The following is a 26,593-nucleotide window of genomic DNA, read 5'->3' as shown; positions in this document are numbered from 1 at the left end:
AACAAAGCTAGCGATCCATTCAAACTCATTTGTATTATGTGCGTGCAGGCACAAGCACATAGTGTTCTTTTCCCAGCTCCCAAAGAATGAACCAAGTGTCTCCTCACTAGAGCCCAGCCAATGCCAGACTTTTGGGTCCAATGCCAATCCGAATTTTGAAACAAAAACTTGGATTTAACTTTGAAGTTTCTCTTTGAGAATAATTAATGTATAAGCAAACAAACACAAAGAACCACTTAAGCTGCATTAAAAATAGCTGATCTACGAGCTTACATTGCGACATGTTGTGAGCTTGTAGACCTGCTATTACTTTGAATGTTTGCTATATGTATGCTACTAGAATTTCATGCCCGCTCCGCGGGCATTCATTCCAGATTACGTTGCCGCGCACTATGGGAAGAAGGAAATTGCCTGCAGGCTATTCCTGTGTGTGTGTGTGTGTGTGTGTGTGTGTGTGTGTGTGTGTGTGTGTGTGTCTGCGCACACTGTACGTTGCTATGGCAACCTGTCATCAAATGCTGCTAACGTTGTGATAGCTAAAGCTGAGATAGATGGCCAAAATGTCATACAAAACACAACACCTAAAATCGGAATGTTATTGTGACCTATTGAGCACAAACAGACCATCATGATTTGCTTGCTGGACCTATAATTAATTTATTTGCATTACATTTCCACTCGCCCATATAAATAAAAAGCAAGATGGCTGCCGATTGTGAGACTGTGAAAGGTAGTGTGGGGGCGGGCCTGGTGGGCCTATTAGAACACAGGGCAGTGTTGCCAGGTTTGCAAATTGTAAGCGAGTTGTAGTGTGTGTAAGTAGCGTGGTTAAAAGGCCTTGTTTCTGGCCCTGTTGGGGCAACAGCATAGGCAACAGTGGTTAGTGTTCCGTGTAGGGAAGCCTGGGGGGTGTGGGTGATGGTGGCGATAATGTTTGTATTAAACAAATGCATTGGCGGCGTGAGTGTGGAAGTGAGGCAGTGTTAGTGCCAATGCAACGGCCATTGTTTGGCGGCTGGTAATCAGTGTTGGCGAGGGACGCGACAGGAGGAGATAGGTCGCGAACACTCCGAAGGGTAAGTGTGTGACGTCACTGCCGTGTGAGTGTGTGTGGGTGTAGTGTGTAAGATGGTGTTGTGGGTGTTGCAATAGCGACGTAGCTGTTGTGGCTTTGGGTTTCGTCTGGGTACAACGTATTGGGTACAGCTTTTGGGTACCACTTCTCCAATGTATAATAGATAGTATAATGAATGATATATGGGCCAGAGCCATATATCAATTGGGCTCTACTCCTCACCCTCTTGGTGGAGCTCCTGCTTCTGGGCAGCATGAAGATGTCCTCCATCTCCTTCTGCTTCACCTCCTCCTCCAGCTTGCGTCGCTGGTCCTGAGGGATGATGTCATCCCAGTCTCGCACAGTCATCTCCTCCAGCTCTGGAGTGCTCTCTTCCATGGTGGAGAAGTTGGCCACCTGCAACGATGAAGAGAAAGACAGAGAGAAGACAGAATGAGAGTATTGATAGCATGACAGGGAAACAGAGTGAGAATAGAGTGATAGAATAACAGAGTGAGAATAGAGTGATAGAGTAACAGAGTGAGAATAGAGTGATAGGGTAACAGAGTGAGAATAGAGTGATATAGTAACAGAGTGAGAATAGAGTGATAGGGTAACAGAGTGAGAATAGTGAGAGTAACAGAGTGAGAATAGAGTGATAGAGTAACCGAGTGAGAATAGAGTAACAGAGTGAGAATAGAGTGATAGAGTAACCGAGTGAGAATAGAGTGAGAGTAACAGAGTGAGAATAGAGTGATAGAGTAACCGAGTGAGAATAGAGTAACAGAGTGAGAATAGAGTGATAGAGTAACCGAGTGAGAATAGAGTGAGAGTAACAGAGTGAGAATAGTGATAGAGTAACCGAGTGAGAATAGAGTAACAGAGTGAGAATAGAGTGATAGAGTAACCGAGTGAGAATAGAGTGAGAGTAACAGAGTGAGAATAGGGTAACAGTGAGAAGAGTCAAAGAAACATGTTGCTATCAGACAGCAAACTTGGGATCAGGCTATGACACATTGCACACCATTTGGGAACCACTGCTTTAGACGATAAACATATGGTAAAATAAGGAAATAAAGTACATCATGGTCATCACCAGTTTCACATTTTGGCAAAGCTTGAAATTCATGATTCAATTACTAAAATTTTATTCAATACATTATTCAGACAATCCATTCATCTTATCCCCCCTACTGCAAATACTGTCCAGTTAATCTGAAACTGGTACCTTGAACTGCGAGAGAAGCTCATCAGTAGCATTCGAGCCTTGGTCACTTTCTCTGGTTTCCGCCAACCTCAGGATCTCATCGATGTCCATCTCCTGCAGGCAAACAGATTTGGGTGTAAAAAAAAGAAATCTTGATTTTAATCATTTTGAACCCATTTATCCTTAGGCTTACATATTTAAAAAAAAATATATATATATATATATATATATTAATTAATTAATTAATTACTTTATTTAAGTGTCATGCCACCTCATTTTATATATATATATATATATATATATATATATATATATATATATATATATATATAAAGCTTAATTTATTTTCAAGTTGACGTTTTTGCTTAATAGTACCTGTGGTTCAGACTCCTCTCCTTCTGGCTCCTTGAACAGTTCCTCTGCACCAAACTTGAGGATGGCAGTCAGTTCATCTTTATTGAAAGGATTTGAACTGTAAGCAGAAGGCAGTCAATGTTACGATGTGTGGTGGGGATTGATTCATAATCCAACTGTTCTTACATAATTATGGTAGAACAATGTTCAAGTTCTCACTTTGAGTTGTTGAGTTGTCCAGAGTTGTTGTCCAGTACAGTCCGACCAGTGGTGTCCATTCTCTGAATAACCAAATGGTCCAAAACCATCTTCTTCTTTGCCCTCTCGATGATTTCTTCCTCTACTGATCCCTTGGTAACTAGTCGATAAATATTCACCTGTAAAATGAAAGCGTCCAAATGTTTAATATTTATTCATGTTGATTAATGCACAAGCCTGCTGTAATAAGCAAAGTAGAAGTTTATTTTGTAGTGATAAATGTACCTATGTCCCATGTATTGTGAAGGTCATATTAGACATGGGACACAAGGTTTACCTGTTTCTTTTGACCAATCCTGTGAGCCCTGGCTTGTGCCTGTAGGTCGTTCTGAGGGTTCCAGTCAGAGTCAAAGATGACCACGGTGTCTGCTGAGGCCAGGTTTATCCCCAGCCCTCCAGCTCTGGTAGACAATAAGAAGCAGAAGTCCTAGAAACCAATGGAAATTGTAAGAACATATGAGCAAATCAAACACAGCAACTCACCAAAATATATACAGCAGTAAAGGTCTTGTCGTGTAAAATAAGACAAAGGATGAGATTATCATCATGATAATAGCATGACCGATAATAAGATATCTACCGTATGTGAAATCCCTTTGTATAGACCGATCTATATTTAACGTCCCCTTTTGACAACATTAATGCCACTGATAAATACTTTATCCTATGCGGATGCCCAAAGTGAAGTTGCCCAAACAAAATCATAGGGATTTATACAGCAGGAAAAACATTAGAAAAAGCTATCTTAACTAATAACTACCATAATAATTATAGTAATGAGGACGGAAAAATTACCAAGTATGGCGGCAAAATTTGAGGAAGGAAAAATGACCATGTTTGGCACCGTGATTGGCTGGAAAGTGTGCCATTCTGCACGGTGATTGGCTGAGCGTTGCATTACGGGTGTGCCAAGGGGACACCGGGTATATATATAAGATGCAGATATTCTGTGCTCTTCACGTGACCACCACGCTCTGACTGTAGGTGCGCTACCCGTTTAAAACATATAAAAATAACGTAGTCACACTGACAAACTTCGTCAGTGTGACACTGATGAAGGCTGGATAGCCGAAACGTTTGTCCCTGTTCAAATATGAAATAAACAATTTGAACTGAAGTCTTGGTGTGTGCGACCCACTACCGATATTCTGTGCTCAAAATTTGAGGACGGAATTGGTGCCGAAATGTGTAAGTAGGTTAATGTGACACTTCACCCCTTTTGCAACCAGATCTTATTTAAATGTTGTTTGGGAGACAAGAAACACTTTCCTGGGGTTTTTATGTGGGTAATATGTGTTTTTAGATATTTCAGTATTTCAAAGTGTCATGATGTCATGGACTTTAAAACACTGAAATATCTAAAACACATATTACCCACATAAACCCCCCCAGGAAAGTGTCTCTTGTCTCCCAAACATCATTAAAATAAGATCTGGTTGCAAAAGGGGTGAAGTGTCCCTTTAACCTATTCAAGTACGTGTTACTGACAGAGGAAAGACGATAGAGGACAGATAACGGACCCTCCTTCACCTGGGTGAAATGTACTCATATCATATCCCCAAACGGGTATATGGACCAGTATATATATACTATAATTTATGGAATCTGTGTGTGCGTGTCTGTCTGTCTATTACACTAATTGGCCGAACTTTGCATAACATTTCTGCCGTAAAGCAATGTGAAGGGACTGGCATGTGTCTCAAACTCTCAAACATGCATGGCCCAAGTAGGCCGGCGCCATTCTGTAAACATAAATGCAAGGTTGGGAACAAGAACCTTCTTCAATATCTCAAACCTACTGTATACTGTATACATACCTCTGATCCTTCTGCATTAAAGTGGTCCAATGCTTGTTTTCGGATTTCTCCCTTTATACCCCCGTCCAACCGCTGAAGAAGAGAAAAATAAATAGAAGTAAATCATTTGCATAACATTTACAGAGCCTTTGTCATCAACCTGCTATCCATGCAATCACAGCATCTATGAATTTATATATTCTCCTAGAGCATTACAGTCTATAGCGATTGACCGACACAGACTGACCAACTCTGTAATCACACTCTGGGTGTGCTGGCTTGCTGGGAACTGGCCAGTTCTAGTCAAAAAATAACTTGTAGATATAAATAAACTACTATCAGTCTGGCAAACTAGGTGTCCTGCAACACTGACATCTGATCCTAGCAGCACCTGAATCAAACCCTAAATACCCCACTATCCCGACAGATCCTGCATTGTAATTCCAGACTAACCAAGTAACCAAGTTCTTACCTTAATCTAATGTTATTATATTATCCAAGCACGAGTGGTATAGGTAAATAATTACATAACTCTGAGTGCACCGCAGTTCACAGCATGCGCTTTCTTGCGGTAGTTCACCTTTTTACGGCAGCCCATTTTTGACAAAACACCATGGAGCGTTATTTCGAGCCATCAAAATTACCGATTTAGTGTAAGACCCACCACACACATGGGCTAGGGATGGAGGTATGTGATTTTTCACCTCTACCACTTCTTGAATAGAATAACATCAGATTAGGTAAGAAAACGTTTGGTCCGGCATTCTCCTTTAAGAAATGTGTTATTTTATGTTACACCTGCATAGCAGTGACCTCCTTAGATCAAGTGCAGTCAAGAAAAGCAGGAAACCTTACCTGGAAAGTGTAGCGTTTCAAGGCTAGGTACTCAGCCAAAATGTCTAACATCCTGACCATCTGGGAGAAGATGAGGACTCTGTTGCCCCTCTCTTTAAGTCTTGTCAGCAGCTTGTCCAACAGTACCAGCTTCCCACTGCCCTTCACCAGACTCTGAGGTAACAGATATTGACAAAGAACATCAACGTTGAAAATACTGAGTAGAATGGGAACAACTGAGCTTTCATACGTTTTATTTCCGCCAAAGCTGCACTTCACTGCGCTGTGGACTTATACCCTAAGGTGACACTCAGAGCTAAGATGGGAAGTTGATTAGGAGAGTGTACCTGCAGGTGCTCCTGTTGGGTCTCACTTTCTTCCTCTGACTGTCTGATGAGGAAACCATGGTTACAACACTTTTTCAGCTCCATAACGATGTTGAGGAAGCCAGAGGAGCTGCCTCGGGGGCCTTTGGTGAGAGCTTTGAAGTTCCTTGTAAGAATCCACCTGGTGGAAGTCAGGTAACAATTTATGTTAACTGAGAGGGAGGTGCAGCCTTAACTGTCTGACTGCTGTTCGAATAGGTTTTAGCAGAATGGACCTGGAGGATGAAACGGAACAAAAGAAAAAAGGGGTTCATACTTGTAGTATTGTTTCTGCTGGGCGGACATGTCTACACGGAGGATCTGTTCCACTTTGGCGGGCAAAGATTTCTCCACGTCTTTCTTGACACGACGCAGAAGGAAAGGTTCGAGGATTTTATGTAGGCTCTGGTATCCATTTTCTCTCCCTTTTCCATGCTCTTCCTCAAAATCTTCCCAGGAATGAAACCTAAAGGTGGTAAAAGATGTGTTGGCATATCTAAATTATAAGTGTTGATACATTTCTATAATAATTTTACAGTTACAATTGTGGCTTAAAGTTTAATGAGGGAAAACATATTCCATACTTTTCAGGCATCAGGAAGTGCAAAAGCGACCACAGCTCTTTGAGGGAGTTCTGTAGCGGGGTGCCGGTAATCAGTAGCCTATGGTTGGACCTGAACTCAATTAGTGATTTGTACAGTAGCGAGTCATCATTCTTCAGCCGGTGAGCTTCATCCACACCCAGGAAGGCCCAGTTGATGTTTCCCAGAACCCCCTGGGGAAATGTTTGGATTAATAATTCATATTATAACTTGATTAGTTGCAGTGGCCATTATCGCCAGATAGGACACCATATAAAATAGGAAATATATGCAATTGCACCACATACCTTGTCTTTCAGTACAATTTCATATGTGGTTATAAGTGCATTGAAACGAATTCTTTTTGTTTGATGGTTCACCCACTCCTGGTCACGGATCTATTAACAACAAAATGAAGAGCACAGGAGGCAGGGCATTAGCTTCCAGTATGAGTTCACTCAAAGAAAAAAAAAGGAGAAACAAATTGAATCCTGCACTGTCATCAGGCATCTATGCCTGAAGGTCTGAACGACCGAAACGTTGCTCAATAAAACGCTGTAAGTGAAAGACAGTGTGCGGGATTCAATGTTTTTCTACTTCTCCAGTTCCTATATCCGACGCGCCTGTCCTCCGTAGATGTACATAAGGACTTTTTTCTTCTTAGTATGAGTTCACTACAAATCTACAAAAAAATGTCATCAACGGAATTCACCGCACCGTTTTCCTGCTCATGACATCACCGAGGTAGACCACCACATTCATGTCAGGGGCCCAGGTGTCAAACTCCCTCTGCCAGGAGGTGAGAGTGGACAGGGGCACCACCAGTAGGAAGGGTCCATAGAGCTGGTGCGAATGGAACAAGTAGGACAGGAAGGAAATGGTCTGGATGGTTTTCCCCAGACCCATCTCATCAGCGAGAATAACACTGTTGCACCTGACGAACCAAGAGAAAGACAAACGAACATTATGTGATCTTGCTTACAGCCTTGTGTGTCATCCCAATACAATTGTTGGATATTAATAAAGAAAGTACATTTGTAGTTGTTTATTTTATTATTACCTGCACCAGGAGTGAGCCAGCCAATTCAATCCATCGAGCTGATAATCTCTCAGGATATGGGTCTCGTCTCCAATATGAACTGGCTGCTCCTTTAGTGGAAGAAATCTTGGTCTTTGTTTCAGCACCTTGAATTGTGATAAGAAAACCATGCAATAACATTAAAGTGACCAATCAACACTAAAGTATAACACTAAAGTGACCATTAGCTTTGGTTTCCTAAACATTCCCCCCAATAATGTGAACTGATGTGCAAAACATTAATGAGGTGACATTGGAAGTCATTCTGACTTGCACTTACTTTGCATTCTTTGGAGGGGACTGTTTTGTTCATATTTCGGGTAATGAAGTTCTCTACACAGCGCGGAAACTTCTTCGTAATCAAAGCTCCATCCTCCCAGCTGCACTCTGCATAGGGTAGGCCCATCCATTTACACAAGTACTCTGGCTCATTGGACGATGATGATGTCTTGTGACTATGTGCTTTTGAGGATGTAGAAAGAAGTTTATTTTTAATTGCAGGCAAATGCTGAGGAGCTAAATAAAGGGGTTAAATAATAAAAACATCAAATGGCCATTCTAAAACAGATAGTTCCATCGATTGATTCTGACTGACTGAGTCCCATTGTGAACTACACTATAAAAACAAAGCACTAGGATCAGTATCAAGCTGATACTGATTTTTTACAATATTCACCTGTTCATGTATTTGTGATATAATTTTTATTATGGGAATACAAAAGGTGTGCCCCTTATTGTCCTGCATATGTGCAAGCCTTTATAAATCACTTTAGAACAGATTGATAAAAAAACTAAACAAAAAGCCATGCATGGTCGTAGTTTGCCTAAACGCTATGCAGGAACAACTAAAGTGTGTTGTTTAGCCCCACGCGTGGCTTTTGCTTTAGTAATCCACAATACTTTGATGATGAATGTGGACTTACAAGGAAAGTCGTTGGGGCCTTGTGTCTTTCCTGTTCTTGTGGCTGTTAAGAAGAAAAATCTAATTAGCAACACTGAAAATAAAATGCAATCATTTGGGTTCATTCAAATGAACAGCAATGTACCCAACTAAAACATCACCTGTCAAAGCATATCAGCACTATCGTCGAGAAACCACACATCTTTTTTTATGTAAGTACATACTGTTTAAACAAATTGAAATGAATGCCCATCGTATGACAGTGTCACGCAGAAGTAGTGAAAATAGTTGATCTACAAGCGTACAGCGCATCACAATTCGTCACGCTGTGAGCTTACTGGTCTGCTATATCACTGTTTCTTGAAAGTTGCCAAAACAGTGATGCCAGTTTGAAAGTGGTCATGTCTGTCTGTGGGATTTATACCACAGACAGGTTTATACTTTAACCATGAAAAGTATTTCCCCAATTCCCTGAAAAGTAACCGTTTTACACATACTGTACAAGGTTTCCTCTGATTATAGAGTTTATATATAAGTGATGTTAACTTGTTCTCACCAACGACTCTCTCCAGAATTTGGAACTGCTTGTTCAGGTCAGTGGTGAGCTCCTGTTGGCAGTTATGATACTCTATATCCTCAGGGGATGCCCTATTCATCCTGTAAAACATGACATGAGCTGTGTAAATTGTGAAGAGTGTATTTGTGCCCATGCCATAAAAGAAATATATATCTATTAATTATTTTACCAAGCAGTGAGTTCATCGTGCTTCTTCTTGAAGTTTTCCAGTTTCTTTAGACCCTTGACTTTCTGTTGGTTCAGAGTATCCATGCTCTCCCATGTATTGTGGATGTAGGACCAGCCTTTCCACTTGATCAGATATTGAGTCTCCCCCTCATCCTTCTCTGGATCAAAGCCTTCTGCTGGGTCTCCATTTTCCTCAACAGCATACAGAGTAGTGGAAGCCCCAGTGACTAGAAGAGGAAATCTCTATTAGCCAAAGCCATTGGACGGAATGCATTGCATTGGGGTGGTTGTATTTTGTCTCCCCGAGTCCCTGCTCTTCTATTGAGACATTTAGATTGTGTCAAAGGTCATGTCTCACCTAGACAGAGGTTCTGACATGAATTTTGAACTGAACTGGGTCAAGATTCAATGTATCCCCCGAGCAAGCAGGCCAGCTCAATGGTAAACATTCCAGCACTTGCACAGGAAACCATATGTGTGTGTGTGTGTGTGTGTGTGTGTGTGTGTGTGTGTCTGTGTTTTAGGGCTTTAAGCAACTAGTCGACAAGTAATTCTACTAGTTGACCTTGCTGGTACTAGTTGACTAGTTGATAAGAAAATAATCAGCTAGAAGTTAGTAAATCAGCTAGTAAAAATCACTAGAAGTGAAAGCCCTAGTGTGTGTGTGTGTGTGTGTGTGTGTGTGTGTGTGTGTGTGTGTGTGTGTGTGTGTGTGTGTGTGTGTGTGTGTGTGTGTGTGTGTGTGTGTGTGTGCATATATACACATACGCACACACACCTACAGTATATAAAATGGAAATCCTAAAATATTTTATTTTTAATTACATTTAAAAAAAAGTAATGGCTTGTTCAAAATAATATATCAAATGTTTTCCAAAATTGGAGAGGGAACAGTGTTTGTGTCTGTGCTGCAGCAATTCATGTCCGGTCCTGGTTGGGTGTGTGCCGACTAGTTTTGGATATGCTTGAAAGTTTCAGTGGGATGATTTAGCCGAGATTGGTGATAAAACGCAATGCACAATGCAAATTGTGCAGCAGAAAGTATGCGTAACAGATGTTACGCATACTTTCTGCTGCACAATTTGCAAACATTAACATCTGTTATGCATAATAATTACATTATTAAAGCAAGACACCTAAAGCCATCCAGCAAGAAAAGCAGCATGGCAGACTTCACTGTGAAACCTCGCCATGATTGTGATGACCATAAGCAGAAAAAATCACTGATTTGATTTGACAGCCAAGATGACAGCCGAAGATATTATGCCTATTAGTATTGTCAAGGGGAAAGGCTTCCATTAGCTGATGGCTTTTCTCGAACGAGAATACACTGTGCCTTGTCGCCAAATAATGAGAACGTAAGCTGAAATTGTTTGTGTGTTATAAATGTGTATATCCAGGCCATATCCACACTTTTCCTGGGCTGTGTGTGCTCCAGTTCCTGTTGATTTCATTGGATATCATTGGTCATCTGACCAGTTTCATTGGATCAAATCGACAGGAACTGGAGCACACAGCCCAGGAAAAGTGTGGATAGATACATAATGTTGAACTTTTTGTGTTGTTACTATTATTTAGTATCGGGAAGGAGAGACGAATCTGACCTCATTCTCCTAATTTGTTAAACATATGCCTTGTTATAGGCTGCTGTAGTTTACGGATTAAACAAGTGTTCAGTGTTAATAAACGCATGTTTACAAAATAATGTCTTATCATCGTTAGGGCTTGATGCAAATTCTAAACATGCACACACACATTTTAAGCTTTTTTGCCAGTTCGACTTTAAAATAAACTATAACTGTGACTTCAATTGTAAAATGAAAAGAGATTACCTCCAATTTTTCCTATCCTCACGTCCATAACTTTCTCAATGTTCTCACTGTCATCATCCTGCTGTTCCTCCGCCACATCGCCAGCCATTTCAATGAGGTCATCGGAGTCTGTCTCAATGTCATGTTGGTCCTCTTTATAACTGCAACGCAAGACAAAGAGAAGAGGATAACAGCTTTATGCCAGCAAAGCTGAAGTAAGATGATGAACTAACCGCAAATAAAGCCACTGTACATTTTATACATTGTTTTTAAGCTGGAGCTTAAAAGCTCCTCTATTGCCGGCATTATGAACGATCAACAGCAACAAATCATAGTACGACACACGACTGCAAACAGCAGTAATTACCTTTTGACTTTTGTAGCAGCCCGTCCGCGAGTTTGTCTCTTTGGAGTATCATCGTCGTCGTCATCATCATCCTCAGATGATTCCTGTTTTCTGGATTTCCTTCCCTTTTGGGACTGCTGTTTTTTGGCTACTGCCGATTTGGTCTGAGGTCTGTAAAACATCAGACACACGGACCACTTAGAGACAACACGCAAGACACCATGGCCTGTCATAGAGCTTGGGCTCATTGTGCTTTCCAGCTGTGAACTGAATGATTATCACACCTAATTGCCTGACAACAGCCAATGGCCTAGAAACAGCTTCAGCTATACACAATGTTTAAAGGACCACTTCACCACTTTTCAACCTATCTTCATATAATAGGTCCTCACTAATAATCATGATAAAATGGCACGATTGCTTTCTACTCAGCCTGTGTCTCATAGGAGGGCTGTGGGCAGTTTAGAAACCGTCTTCCAGTGATGTCACTGCGTTGACTAAGTAATGTAAATTAAGCAATGTAAATTGCTTAACCCTATTTTGTTTATCTGTTTTGTAAAAATGGCCGAAATAAAGATTCAAACTCAAACTCAACTCAACATCATCATTAGACAGATTTTTTTTTTAAACAAGGTTTTTTTGCAAAAATGTTTAGATGGCTTCCATTTTCGCATTGCAACTTATCAGAACTAGAAAGCCTGCAGGATCTATTAGCTTGTATTCCCCATCGATGATGTCACTGGAAGACTGAACTGAACTGCCCAGTGCCCACAGCCCTCCTATGAGACACAGACTGAGTAGAAAAAAATTGCGCCATTTTTTTCATGATTATTAGTGAGGACCTATTATATGAAGATAGGTTGAAAAGTGGTGAAGTGGTCCTTTAACAGTTTTACACGATTAAACAAATGTTGACACAAGAAAATAAAGACAGAAATACTAAAATGGTCAAAATTCCAATATTTGAACAGACTGGAGCACAGTGATAAATTCTCAATGGCAAAGCTATTCAAAAACTGATCACACAAAGTGGAATGAATCTGAGTTTATCAGTCGGTTGGTCGGTTAGTCTTGCCTTTACCCTTACCTTCTAGCAGCAAGTCGTCTGGATCTAACTTTTTTCTCTTCCTGCTCACTGTCTGAACTGCTGTCATCTTCCTCATCCTCTTCATCATTTGAGTCATCATCATTCCAGGTATTTCTTACAACACAGAAATACCAAAAGTTCACCCTCAAGAAGGTGCTCAAGAAAACCCGATTTGGTCAGACTGATCACTCATCATTGGAGATTTGGGGAGTCACCTTTCTATCTAACTATAACATCCCATTTGTATCCCTATTGGATCAAACAGATACCCATGTCCAGCTGGGCACACTTTAGCAGATAGCCGCGGACAGAAGCAGCTGTCTTTTACGTAATTTCCAAGTTTTTAGACAGCTGGTGGATGGAAAAGAAGCTCCACCCCCTCGGCTGACTGCCGCGGAGGAGAGCGTTTCCGGGAATCTGTCCGTCGCGTCATGACGTAAAAGACAGCTACTTCTGTCAGAGGCTGTCCGCTAAAGTGTGCCCAGACAGTGTGCAAGTGTGTAAAAAAAGAATGTAAACCATGACAATACTAACACACTTACACAAACAATTCAGCCAACTGAATAATGCAAAAAATGGATATGACACAAGCAAAAAGGTGTATACGTGTTCTATTATAAAGGATGATTGTTTGCACCAGACAATAAATGTATGGAAAATGTCACCACATAAAATTATAATTCGAATGCATTATGAATAGTACTTACTCTTTTTTCTTAGATCGTGTTTTTCTCTTGGGACTTTCACTTTCAGAGTCACTGCTACCCTGCAAATGTGGTCACCACAGCTTAAACAGGCTCTATGCAGTAAATTATATAGCAGCACTTTTTCTGAATGTCCACTAGATGGTGCAATACTTTAAAGAAAGCAATCAATTTTAAAAAGCTTAGCTTTTTGGAGTCATGCTGTGTTGTGTGTTATGTTATTCCATTTTTATGTACATCTTCTTACCTCAGCTCCAATGTTTAAGCGAGCAGGTTCTTGTCTACTGCGATTAGACCTCCTGACCCCATACACATCTGGATGTTCTTCCCACATCTGTAACCACAATGCAGTTAATCAGCCACTGCGTTTTCGTAAGCCTACCCTTCTTAAAACAAGATTAAAACAAAGATTTTAAATCACATGGGGTGAAATTATTAATCAAATGCTATATTAGAAATGTATCAAATTCTATTTTAGTAATGAAATTTGTTTGGTTCAGAGGTATGATGTAAAAACTTTTTACAAAGTCACGAAATTGGGGATGCTTGTCTTTGTTCCATATTTGACATTTTTGACTGCTGTATATTGTATAAACATAGTAACCAATTTCAGGCCCCTAGTCTACATTGTAGCCTGAGGCTTCGTACACACATAAAGAACAACTGTGCTGTGCTCTGCCTGTGTTTCATGGCCGCCCCAATGCTTTTCCAATGGAAGTCACGTGGTTTGACCAAACACTTGTGTTTGATTGCCCCCCCCCCCCCCCACGTGACTTCCATTGGAAAAGCATTGAGGCGGCCATGAAACACGGACAGCACAGAGCATGTTCGTCTGATATGTCTGTACGAAGTCTGACAGCACATTGTAGGTTCGAGTCTCGGTCCCAACGGCCTTTGCTGCGTGTCACTCCACATTTCCTGTCAGCCTACTGTCCTATCTAAACAAGGCATAAAAGCCCCAAAATAAATCTTAAATAAACATAGTAACCAATTTCAAGATGTGATGGGCATTGAGACTGTGACACCCCAAGCTGACGTGGGGATGTTGATTGACTAGCGTCTGAGGGCGAAAATTGGTCATAGTAATGCGCTGTGCACTATGCCATCAGCAATGAGGCGTCTGCGTCGACTGTGTGGGTTGGTCATCCAATTTTAATCTTGAATCCCCAAGCAGTAAGCAGTTTGGTTGATTTGTTTCCTCTCGGGTAGGAACAAAATAGCACTATACCAACGTAGACTGTAATAGTCAAGACAAGTCAGCTTGGTGTGCCAGGGCTTTTATGCTCAAGTTACCTTCTTTACATCTGCCAGGTTGTTCTTTTTTCTGACTGGCTTGTCTTTGACCTCTGCAGAGTTCTGTTGGGATTTGGACTCGGTAGATTCACTGCCTGACTGAGAACTCTCTGACTCCGAGGAGCTGTTGGACTCAGAGTTGTGGGACCTACGCCTCTCACTGGCGTGCTCACTCTCAGACTGGCTTCCAGATTCTGAGCCAGAGTGGTTGGATTCTTCTGAAGCAGAATTGCTAAAGGAGCAAAAACACTCAGTTTTATGTTTACCTACTTAAATGCAATATGAAACCAAAATCTCAATTCCCAAAAAACATTGAGGGCAAATTAAACATTTTTTTCACAGCATGTTTGCCTGAAATCACTAGTAACCACTTTCAAAATAAATGTCCATTCTGTGCTGTAGTGTGGTAGATTAGGAAAAACACAAACAAAGCATATTACTGTTCCCACTGTGAGCAAGATTCAGTAACAAGACACCAAATGGTGTCATAAAAATTCCATGCCAAGGGTACTGAACTAGTAGTGTTGGTTGTTGCAGTAGATAAATAAATCACCATTTACATCTTGTTTGCTAATGGGTTTTTGTCTCTCAAAATATTAAGACCTGATCACAAAACTTTATAGTTCAAGTAAGTGATGTTGTATAAATCCTCCCCAGTATACCGGTAGTAATCAAAGATTTATCAAATATGTATCACTTTTGACGCTTTCTGGGAACATTATGCACACGTAGGTGTTAAATACAGTAAATGATATACGATTTGGGTTTTGTTTAAACACCTGCTCTCTTTCAAAATAGCCAGACACCCCACAGTGCCAGAGGGTGTAGTTAGTGTCTGTTGACCAGACACGGAAGTAAATGGCTCTTTCCATTTCAAGTGAGGTCAAACCTGGGCGGGACATGAACCCATCTCAAATTCCTATTGGCTCATGTGTTGCTAAGTAGAAAGATAGCCTATCTCAGCTCAGTATGCAAGCCATTGAACTTTGAAACACTTCCTGTTTCCTCCTCTGTAATTCTATGCCTTCACTTCAAATACAGAAAGTCAGCAGGCTAATCAGCAGGCTGTGCACAAAGGGCCATTTGTGACTTAATATCACACGTTAGCCTAGAGATGTAACAAAGTGAAATATTACCAAAATGTATTATATTTTCTTTTCTTGTTCTAATCTTTGTGAGACAAATAAAGACCTTTAACAATACTAAATGTTTCAATTGCTGGGTGAGGACACACTTAACTCAAAACAAGGATAATAAAATGGCTGCCATCAGACAGCAATTACATTAGTGTGGCTGTAGTGTACTGGCATTGCAACATAGACAATATTACATGGGTTGAACATGGCATTGTTCCCCTAGTCTTAATGATTATATTGTGACTGTTCATGTTGTGCTTAAATTGTTTCAGAGGGATCTGTACAAATCTTAGAAATCAAGACCTCTCTGCAGTCTGCACAGTTTAGACAGAATTAATTATACTTAATATGGTTTGTGTATATTGCAAGCCAGGAGTTTTATCTTACTGCCCTTAGTGTTGCCAAATGATCTGATTCTGATATCATTCAGTTTAAAAACATCACTTTCAGTTTTAAAAAAACACCTTTATTATTATTGAAATATTAATCAACATGTATACACAGACAATATAAAACACCTATACCTGTGGAAACACACTTGGATATTCACCATCTGGTAATTGAAAGACTGTGCCTAGACTATTAAAAAATGTCACTCATATTGACCAATATTAAGAACTTTTCCATAACTATCAAATTAATAACCAGTGAATAACAAGGCAATAAGGAAAACAATCAAATTTTTAAAGACAAAACAATGATAAATCATCATTTTATATAGCTTTTGATAGATAGAAAGCAATGAAACCCTATATTATGGCTAGGATAAAATAATTGCTCTTGATATTGTACTATAGGATATCAGGTATTGCTGAGCTGAAGACATGTCAATATTTTTAAGCCAAGTAAAATGGTATTTAAAAACAATTATCTGAAGGCCTTTAACCATGAGGTAACTTGGTTAGAAACTTTAGGTGACAAGTGAAAACTTTCACTGAAAATCCAGACAAAATATAAACAAGCTTATGACTGATGCAAACGAAAAAGCACGCAAAGCATGCTTGTCATAAACCCTCCTAATGTCCAAGTGTTCAACAATAGGCCTAAATTAATGCATTGTCTCTGAAAATGAATCAACGTTAATAAAATGGTGCAATGCAGTAGGCTACTAAATTGTAAGACAAGGTCATATTACATGATAGCAAGATCGACAAACAAACAAACATTTTTGTCGATTGGTTATTAACAGCATAATTGTCATGTTTACATTTGTTTTATACATACAGGCTATGGGCAATAATCTCCCACAAAGGCCCAAATCCTCAGTATTGAGCATATGAAATGGTAGAAAAAAATCAGGGTGTGGCTATTAAACAATAGCAAGGTCATTCGTATGACACAACAGCACATCATGAAAACCATGCTCAAAATATATGCACAGGTGACCAACCATGCTTGACAAGGTAAACAATCGAAGGAGATGTCAAAAAAGGTTAAAAAAAAGTATAGGATCATACCTTGATGCATTGCTTTGAGTCGAACCTTCATCCTCTTGCTTTTTATTTTTATTCTTCATCATCGTTGTATCCTGGCAATCTTTGATTAAAGATGATTGTTTGTCCTGGTATTTAGTAGGCTACTGTCAAAAAGTTATAGGAAACATGAACTGTCATACAAGTCCCGTAAAATTGCCTTCGCTCGTGGCAGTTAAAACACTGACGTTGCACAGGGAGTGAAACATACATTATGTTAATCTCGATGGTAAAGTACTATAAAATGATGTTTACATTTAGTTTAAATATCGAAAAAAAAAAAAAAACATGTGCCATTACGTTGACTTAAATACCCGGCGTTGTTTCAATATTATCCACCGAGCAAGCCGCATGCATTAATTTCAACTGCGTCATCAGATAAAATGACAAGCCAAATATTAGCAAAAGGAGAAGAAAGGCAGATAATTACATGTATTATAAAATGTAAACATACCAATTCCATGTAGGCTACTACATGAAGGTATAATGAAGCTGTAGTAGTTTCTGAGTAGCCTAAGTTATAACGGCGTATAAAAATGTATCATAATACAGTAAAAAAAACAAAAACAAAAAAGCGATCGACACTTTAAAAAAATAACAATAACATAGATAAAAAATAAACTACGCACAACAATCCATGTTGAAAACTATGACTAGGCCTATTGAGTGTTCCTCAGAGCAGGCGACAGACGAAGCACACTAAAAATGGAGGAGCGCCATGGCTGCCAGAGCACAGTATGGAAAACAACGACTCGACCATTCGCTCGACAGACACGGTTCTGGCGACTCGAAAAAAGCAACAAAAAACGGCGAAAACGTCTAAATCCTAGTCGGAATAGTAATCTTTCGTCCGTATTTATAATTACGGATCACAACGAGCTACTTCCCACTAAATAAAGGCAAGAGAAATCAGTCAGACGAATGCCCATAGTTCCCTTCCCTAGGCTCATCCGCCATCTAGAGCTCCTTCCTAGCTCTGAAAGCTTTGCCTTTGATTGACGTTATTTCCATTTACTCCACACTCAGGTGATGGTACAAAGTCCCACCCCTTCTATTTTTGTTTAAAAACTATTATAACATAACATTACATTTTTCACAGTCCCAGATATAGGACAGAGAATGAAACAGCTATTTTACTCCATACTATAAATTAGAATATTGCAGAGGTTGTACAAATATTAAAATATTTAGTTCTGCATCTTTTGCATCACTTCCTGTGAAGACAGGAAACAGGGCACCAGGAGCCATTTTACACAGCCCTTGGAAACCATTTCAGTTCAGGCTGAAAGCTGTTTTAATACTGTGATATAAGCCTACAGAAAAGTGCAACCTTCAACTGGTCTATATAAAAAATCTATAGAACATTGGGAAAAAAATCTATTTCTACCAGATGGGCATTAAGAAATTATAAAGCAACTTCAGATATATTATTATAGCAATAGAGGGATAATAGAAAGCAAGTAAAATCAATCAAATCAATGTTAACTTATAAAGTTGTGGGCCAAGTCTAGATGTTTACTGCCACATGGTTAGTGTAAACTCTTATTCTTTAAATATGTAATGCGAAGATACTGTTAATATAGAATATCATCTTTGGGCTAACATTTTACGATGATTAAGATCTTCTGTGCTAAACCTTCTTTATAAACATTTAGGTAGCATACCCATTTGCTAATAAAACAGGAAAGCCAGGAGGAAAAAATAGGACAACAAACAGTTTATTAAAAGTCAACATTTGAATATCAATCGTACAAAGGCTGATTTTTTTTCTTCGCAAAAAGTACAATTTTCAAGTAGTCCACTGAACATCCAGTATTTCCAAAGAGCTCTCCGATGTCCATGTTTCAAAAACAAAAATCCAAATGTCCAAAGTTGTCCACGGAAAAATAAAGTTTCATCTTTTCAAAATGTGGCGCATTACTTGCCATCTTCATAGCAACCAACGCCGTCTTCGCTCCAGCATTATCCAGCTCAATCGGGTCTTAATAGATAAACATAGAGGAAAAATGACGTAAGCCCACAATGCATTTGAAAATAAATAACGTTGTATTGTCCACTACTAAAAAGGCATTGCTAAGTTATTCCAAAAACACTATAGTATTTAGCTAGCTTTAAATTACGCTAAAGCAAGATAGTAGTGGACCACAAATTTGCTTAAAGAAGCAGATATGTAGAGCAGAAGCTAGCATAGAAGCCCACATACAAACTTGCTAATAAATTGGTAATTGACAATTAATTGTCGCCATTAATTAAAATAGCTAGTGCATTGATCGCATTGACAAACATGGTAAAATAAAACTCTAAATAAAAGATGAAAAAAAGGAGAAATGGTTACACTTTCTAAGACAACCTCAGAATTATCGTTAGCCTATGCGGATAGCCTTCCAAATATATCCTTTATTAAATAAATAAAAATGTTACCGTTATGGTTAACCAGCCATTACAATGCTGGTGAAGTATCACATTGCTAAAAGTCAAATTATATACAATGAATTAGTTTAGTTTATTTTAATAGAAAAGTAATAGAATAGTCAACAAAATGTCAATTTCAAATATGCAACAATAAAAAACCTCAGGATGATGCAAACACTAAGCAGAGTTGGTGCACTCTTGAACATTCAACATGAAACTTCCACCAAGTTACCGAAAAATAAAAATAAAGCATGTACTAACATCAGCTGCCCACAAGGGGTGCGATATGCGATTTATCAAGACCATGGGGTAGCTTAGCCTACATGCTAGCCTGTGTCATTCATGACATTGGGGGGAAAATACATAAAATGTACCCATACCTTGACACATCTAAAACAAATACAATGACCATGTTGGGAAATTTCATAGGGTATGCAAAGCCAACCCCTCTCTGCCATACATTTGAAACAAGCACCCTCTGCCCACACTAAGTAGGCTACATTATTTGAATGAAACGCTTCCAAATGCAATTTACATCCAAAGCTCAGAAGATAAAATGGCCTCCGATAAAAGGTACTGGTGAAAAATGCATTTTATTTCCCAGTCGGGGGGGGGGGGGGGGGGGGCATAACATGATAAAAAGGGAGTAAAAAAAATTAACAGAGTAATTGCCTATTGTCAGCCGAATTTACATCACATTTACACAAATGTTTGACTAAGCAGCTCATTCTAACAAAACGTGATATACTTACAGTGCTGACTTCTTCCAAGGATTGAGTACCACAGAGTCAGTCCATGTCTCCACTCTGTAAGTGATAAAGAAAAAAATAATGAAATCCCCGTTATGGAACTATGAGTGTCCCAACAGTGTGTATACTATCTGGAAAGTGAGACTGAAAAAACATCCCAGGTCACTCAAGTAGGGATGCACCTAATATTCGGCCACCGAAACTAAAAAAGAATATTCGGTATTGGTTCGGTTTATTTTAGAGCCGAATAGTCAAAGAACCGGGGTTACCTTTCGTAACCTACCGTTTCGTGATGACGTGATCAAAATGTAATCATGTCTTTTTCCATTATCATGTAGCTGTAGCTACATTATCATGTAATGGCTACATTATCAAGGTACGGCCATGACGGCATAGTACAAATACTGATGATGAATATCTATCTTTTTTTTTTCTACTCATTTTCAGCATTTAGTATTCTGTTTTCGGCCAACTGTTTCCTATATTCGGTTTCGGCCAAGAATTTCCCATTTGGCGCATCCCTACATTCAAGTTGTATGCATTTCCCCAATACAGTCAAGATATCTTGCCTTGTACACAACTATTTCAAACTGCATCACAACTGGGTTACACACCAATTTTAGCCACTCTATATTTGAAATCTGAAAGCTTATGTAAAGGTTAACTTTGTAAATGTAGCAACTATAAAGCACTCAACAGGGTGAATATTTCAGGGCATCTTGCATTTAAAATGCATTATTGGTTAATTCTTAAAAATAGTTCCAAATTCAAAACTATTATTTTCCCATTATATTATGGAGCATGAGCAAAATGTTTTGAAACAAGTGAAAATAAAATGGTATTTTGGCTGTTCTCAGTTACTAAATTGATTCATCTTTATGGCTTGAGATTTCTGCTCTAATTCTCGCCCGAATTTAGATGCCAATTCCCATGTGTTCTGCAATTGTTGCTGTTGCTAACCCCTCCCACCACCCACAGTTGACCTGGGGTGGTGTAGAGTGTAGACTACAATGTGTGCCAATAATACACACACTGGCACTAGCCCAGGTGCTTCTTTTCACCTCAGCTAGTGAACAGATACCCCGACCAACCAGTAGGGGTTGCTAGTGTTGTGACAAGGACATAATATCATGCTGGCTTCCCACAAATACAGCCAATTGTGTTTATTGGTGAGCCTAGTTATACAGGAGAAATTTATTGAATTTTCCAGATGGAATTTAAAATGTTATCATAGGCTTATTGTAATATTAAGGCAGTGATGCCACTTAAAACTGATTTGAGTCCATCGGTATTGATTCCGATTTCCGATTCCCACTTTACAATTTTTGCAATGGTGGTGGCATACACTGGCATTATGGCTACCAAACATTATCTTTCACTTCACATCTTCTCATGGGCTTCAACCGAATTTATAAAATGTCAATTTCTATTGTTTGGCTGTATGTATGAGGTGAAAACCACTACAAAAGCTGTATCATCCAAATCTGTAGTAGTTTTCACTTGTGATGTTTAGCTCGTTACAGATAATTGAAACTTGTTTAACACTGAAGAATTGATATGGCGTCATTGATCGCTTTATATCAACATGAAACGGTTTAGCTGAAAACCAGCTTTAACCCTGTCCCGGTTGCTAGGCAAAGCTAGGCAATAGGATATTCTTTGGTTGTTTTCTCTGGAAGAAATGGCACTGTCCTCGGTTTTGATCATCCATCCGATGTTCGGGATCTAATTTGTGATTTTTCACGGCATCGCAAATTAAATATTAAGGTTTCTGGCGAAAGATAAACATTGTGAGCTAATGCTAACATTAGCCGTTTCTTCTTCCCTCAGTCTGCAAGGCGGGGAAACTGGATGTGAATGAGTAGTAATCTAGGAGTATATATATGAATAGAGACGGCACCCAGAGGAAACCCTGAGGCGAAATGGACATAGTGGCCGGATTTGGTATTGCAGCGCTGGGCCAAACTCATGAACACGCTGGTCCGTTGACTATCATTGCGCACGTTCATGGTGACACGTGAACGCTGTTTCAGTGCAATGACAGTCAACGGCCAGCAGGTTCATGAGTTTGGCCCAATCAATCCCAGAATGCACTCTGTTTCTACCAGGAAGGAGGAGTGAAATCGCCTCATGCGCTTTTGAGCAACTTAATGCAAGTGGATTGGAGGAGAAATCCGGTGCCGTCTCTATTCATATATACTCTAAGGTAGTAATCCAGTCATTTCTGTCTGCAGAAGCTAACTACCACTAATGGCCACAAGGGGGTAGTGAAAGTTATGTTCTTTGAAAGCCCACACCGCCAAGGATGTAATTTGATGCTAGATTTTACACTAGATGGCGCTCTTCGCCAACCCATGATTCACCGTTCCGAGTCTCATTGAAACCAGTAAATCACAGGGTCAGAATAACAGCTCCCATCCACTCCCACGATTTTCAACAGACAATAACCGCATGGACCGTTTTACAAACTTTATTTTCGACTTGCATAATTAACAAAATGTGCGCTTTTTATTTTCAGAAATGTGTTGAACAAGAAAATATACGCACATATTTTCCAAATTCTTACACAGGTTAAGGGGGTGGGACAAAATTGTTCTACATTTTTTATGTATTTAAAATGTATTGTATTAATATAGTTAAGCAGGATATTATACGTAAACTAATAAAAACAATCTGAACGTGCATATCATAGAGCTATAAAGGAGAGACCGAACCGCAGCGCTAGCCCCGCCCATATTCATTTCAGTGGAAGTTGCTCAGTGGCGTTTTGAACAAGGGGACAGTGAGGCGCTACAACGTTGAAGCACTGGGCCCTAGTGGTAAGAGGAAGGATTGCAGGCGGACCCGTGGATTCATGACGAGGAAACCCGAGGAAACATTGAGCGCTCGGTTGCACTTCTGCATTTGGGCACCAAAATTTGGTGCCCAAATGCTGAATCGGCGAAAAAAGGCGGAAGTAGACGGTCCTTCCGGGTGCTTCAAAACGCCACTGAGCAACTTCCACTGACATGAATAGCGGGGGGGGGGGGGGGGACTAGCCCGGACCTTAATTTTGAGGTCCGGGCTTATGCAGACGACGTCATGAACGTCCGTCCACCTCCATTAAAGTGCTGCAATTGCATATTTTGCCAGTAGGTAGTGGCATCTTCAACGTTGGATAGCCTTACTGGGCGCTTGGTGCATATACACCAATAGGAAGATGAAGTTGTTCAATCACAATAACCGTAATTATATAAAGTAATTGTTTAATGTATTTACACTTACACGTCTCCATTTAAGTGTTAGACATTTCAATCCTTTGGTTCCATCGGAGCTAAATGCGACACCTTTAAAATGGGAACAAAAAGAAAGATTCGTAAAACAGCACACCCTACTGGTTGGTTGTATGTGCAGCAGAAAATATAAAGTACGCTATGAACACAGCAGAATACTCAAAATGTGACTTTCGCATAAACATACCATTTATCTTGAGTTAGAAGATGCGCAATCTTCTTTCGTGAATGGTCAATGGAATCCCTAAAAACAAAAATATTAGCAATGATTAGTGTTGACAACGAAACTTAACAAAAATCACCACTCCAGTTGGCAGAATCAGATGACTGAGATTCTTATTTTTACTTTGATTTGTGTTGATAAGGTTGGCAGAATGCAATAAGTAGAAGGCAGAATGCAATAAGTAGAAGGCAACATATTGTTGAAAAAAACTTGGATGATTCAAGAATATATATGTTTAGTGCAAATTAAATATTTACATTTTATGACGACTTTAATGACACAATATATCTTCTACAATTGCAGATCGGTCACTTAGAATTAATGATATATCATTGGGAGTAATGCAGAAGAAATTATTTTGTCAAATACCTATTTTTATATTCAACATAACATACTGTAATCATGTTGAACAGAAGTATTACATTGTTTCAAATGTGTATGTAATAGTAGTAGTCTTTGACATGTATAATACTAGTCTTAAATAGACAATCCTGTTTGAGAGACTAGGTTGTATAAAAAATAAAGCTTTTATTTGTATTTATTTATTTATTTTGGGGCAGTAGTCTTTAGTTTATTCCCAAATGTAACATTCTTCTTAATGAGTTGTGTTCCATAACTTTAAAATGCATATCATTTACAGATGTAGTATTAAGAGGTTAAAACTAAATAAATGTAAATATGTAAATGCCTTCTCCATTCAGGACCTCAAAGGGTTAAAAGCCAACACCCTATTTTGGATTTGGAACCATTCTTGTTCTTTTTCCTTAAATTTTTACATTATAAGCTTCAGTTAACAAGAAATGTGTCAACAATTTGAGTATATGTTTAGAGATAGGCAAATGTGGTCACTGATATTGTTTTTAGATTTCTGACAATTTGTCACAATTCATTTAAACTATTATTTTTTAAATATTATAAACACTGGCAAGTTATTGAAATTATTTTGTATTCTCCATTAACAAAATTAGAATTCTACTGTTAAAACTATTCCAGGTTTTGTTCAAATATTAAAATTAAATGTCACTAAAACGCCATAAATGTTAAATATTACGAAAATAAAACAAATAGTAAGTAAATATCCTTGTATTGACATCAGTACATTTCAATGATAATATTTCATCGAAGTAAGGCTAGTTTTTGTCATTTTATTCACAAATTCAGACAAGGGCATTTGCCCTTTCAAGGACAAAGCACATTTTAAAATGCGTAGGTTGATAAAACTCCATAAATCTCCCTAACAAAAGTGCTTCTTTTAACATGACCGAAGTAAACTATAAACACAGGTGACAAATATGCTTATCTCGTGAACAAGAGCACAATCAAACACAGATTCAGTGAAGAAAATCGTTTTCTTTATTCTTGGCTGAGGACACACCATGGCCATTTTAACAACACCGTGTCTAGCTGTCGTTCTTTCCACCATATTGCCATATACCTCCAACTCGACTTTACAACTAGTAAAAACGGTTACTCTTAAAAATAATCTTACCCATTTCTCAGGACATCACTATCCCCCTTCATCGGCACGGGGTATTGTCATGTTTTTGGACGATTTTCGTCGTTTTGGTGTGTTCTTTTGCTGCATTGTAGGTCTCTTCTCCATCCAGTCCTCGATGCTCGCCTTCCTCTGCTGTATCTGTCTTCTTCCCTGGTTGTGCTTAGGGTGTTATCCGTCAGAGCTCAGCCCCCTTTCTATCAACGTAAGCGCGCTCAACTTCCTCTGTATCCTCCAGGCCGGGGCAGGAACCCTGCTGCTCACACACTTTGTATTTTCTTATATGTAGGTTACATATTATAGAAAGAAAATAATAAATTGTTGTTTGATTAACCAAATCACACAGACAAGCCAATGAAGCCAATTCATGCGAACTGAAAATAAATATATAGGCCTATATATTTTAACAAATTAACTAAACTGACTGGTTCCATTAGACTTTTAATTCATTAAATTAGGTAGGCTGCTATGTAGACATTATTCCATCCAAACGTTTACGTTTTACAGACAGTTAATTAACCTTAAAAATGTCCACCTATGTCCATCAAGACACCACAGACAGAATTACTATTATTTTGTGCAATTAATGAACTACAGATAATGTGATGAATTTGTATACACCAAGCATACAAAACATACCCATATAGGGCCTACAACACCTTTCAAGGAGTCAGCCATAAAGTTGTATGTTTTCATGATTTTGTAGATAGGTTTCATACCAAAATCTTGTCTTGTGAATAATAACAGAATAAAGTTAAACTAATTGTCATAATAGCATAATAAACACAATTAATCATAATCTCCCCCACCACACACACACACACACACACACACACACACACACACACACACACACACACACACACACACACACCACACACACGTTTGAAGTTTGAAAAACCCTAGCAAGTAACATCCCCCCCAAAATGAAGTTACCCATCAATATTTGGGGTCTGCCAGTGTTGTTTTTCTGCTCTTAATACTCCACCCCCATCACTGACCAATGAGATGCGAGATCAAACTGCGCATGCTGCTTTGCAGTGGAAGATTTCCTTTAAAAGATCCTTGGCCTAGCAACAAGAAGCACAACCAGCTCAAATACTCTAGCCTAGCAGACTCATGTGAAAAGGAAACCGAAGCATTAGGGGAAGGCCTTTACTTACACTTACTTTAATAATGGACATGATTAGCCTACAATGTATGGTAGGTTAGGAATGGGAATTGATTGCAAATTGTCAATAGGGGTCTGGGAATCTTTAGTATAATTTGTATGTTGTATGTTTTGTAGGCTATACAAACTTTGTTCAATCTATGCAAAATACCCCACAAATCATTTACCCCCACGTTATACACATTGGACATGGATCTATGCTCTACAATTATCTTATTAGTTTAACATTTCCGGTTGAAAACAGGTGCC

The 26,593-nt window shown here is 39.1% G+C and overlaps 1 protein-coding gene and 1 long non-coding RNA gene across 4 annotated transcripts in view; both read right to left on the bottom strand.

Moving 5' to 3' along the window:
• chd2 (chromodomain helicase DNA binding protein 2) overlaps positions 1-18,091 on the bottom strand; it is a 33,137-nt gene extending 15,046 nt beyond the window's left edge. The window contains exons 1-25 of one of the 2 annotated variants that reach the window (XM_080761070.1): positions 17,477-18,091; positions 17,008-17,129; positions 14,415-14,646; positions 13,369-13,455; positions 13,125-13,183; positions 12,418-12,531; positions 11,352-11,501; positions 11,006-11,145; positions 9,175-9,400; positions 8,985-9,085; positions 8,451-8,492; positions 7,808-7,989; positions 7,510-7,634; positions 7,167-7,383; positions 6,758-6,847; positions 6,453-6,643; positions 6,146-6,334; positions 5,851-6,010; positions 5,525-5,677; positions 4,691-4,762; positions 3,151-3,300; positions 2,835-2,992; positions 2,637-2,733; positions 2,283-2,375; positions 1,298-1,471 (exon numbers count right to left, since the gene is read on the bottom strand). In XM_080761070.1, the coding sequence (XP_080617196.1) occupies positions 1,298-1,471; positions 2,283-2,375; positions 2,637-2,733; positions 2,835-2,992; positions 3,151-3,300; positions 4,691-4,762; positions 5,525-5,677; positions 5,851-6,010; positions 6,146-6,334; positions 6,453-6,643; positions 6,758-6,847; positions 7,167-7,383; positions 7,510-7,634; positions 7,808-7,989; positions 8,451-8,492; positions 8,985-9,085; positions 9,175-9,400; positions 11,006-11,145; positions 11,352-11,501; positions 12,418-12,531; positions 13,125-13,183; positions 13,369-13,455; positions 14,415-14,646; positions 17,008-17,069 (3,264 nt within the window). In that variant the 5' untranslated portion in view covers positions 17,070-17,129; positions 17,477-18,091. The remainder of the gene's footprint in view (positions 1-1,297; positions 1,472-2,282; positions 2,376-2,636; positions 2,734-2,834; positions 2,993-3,150; positions 3,301-4,690; positions 4,763-5,524; positions 5,678-5,850; positions 6,011-6,145; positions 6,335-6,452; positions 6,644-6,757; positions 6,848-7,166; positions 7,384-7,509; positions 7,635-7,807; positions 7,990-8,450; positions 8,493-8,984; positions 9,086-9,174; positions 9,401-11,005; positions 11,146-11,351; positions 11,502-12,417; positions 12,532-13,124; positions 13,184-13,368; positions 13,456-14,414; positions 14,647-17,007; positions 17,130-17,476) is intronic. The other variant, XM_080761069.1, reaches the window with a different exon arrangement.
• A 633-nt stretch (positions 18,092-18,724) lies between these two features.
• On the bottom strand, positions 18,725-26,035 carry LOC308314165. 2 transcript variants are annotated; one of them, XR_013963942.1, is made up of 6 exons: positions 25,833-26,035; positions 25,168-25,451; positions 23,643-23,699; positions 23,448-23,509; positions 20,187-20,240; positions 18,725-19,003 (listed from the first exon to the last, which is right to left on the bottom strand). It is a non-coding gene; the product is annotated as an uncharacterized lncRNA (long non-coding RNA). The 2 variants fall into 2 exon arrangements; XR_013963941.1 differs by having other exon boundaries at positions 25,168-26,035.
• Positions 26,036-26,593: the final 558 nt, after the last annotated feature.

Source organism: Protomyctophum bolini, assembly GCF_963924005.1.
Source record: "Protomyctophum bolini genome assembly, chromosome: 4".
NCBI classification, from domain to species: Eukaryota; Metazoa; Chordata; class Actinopteri; order Myctophiformes; family Myctophidae; genus Protomyctophum; species Protomyctophum bolini.
This window is presented reverse-complemented; position numbering and strand designations above follow the sequence as displayed.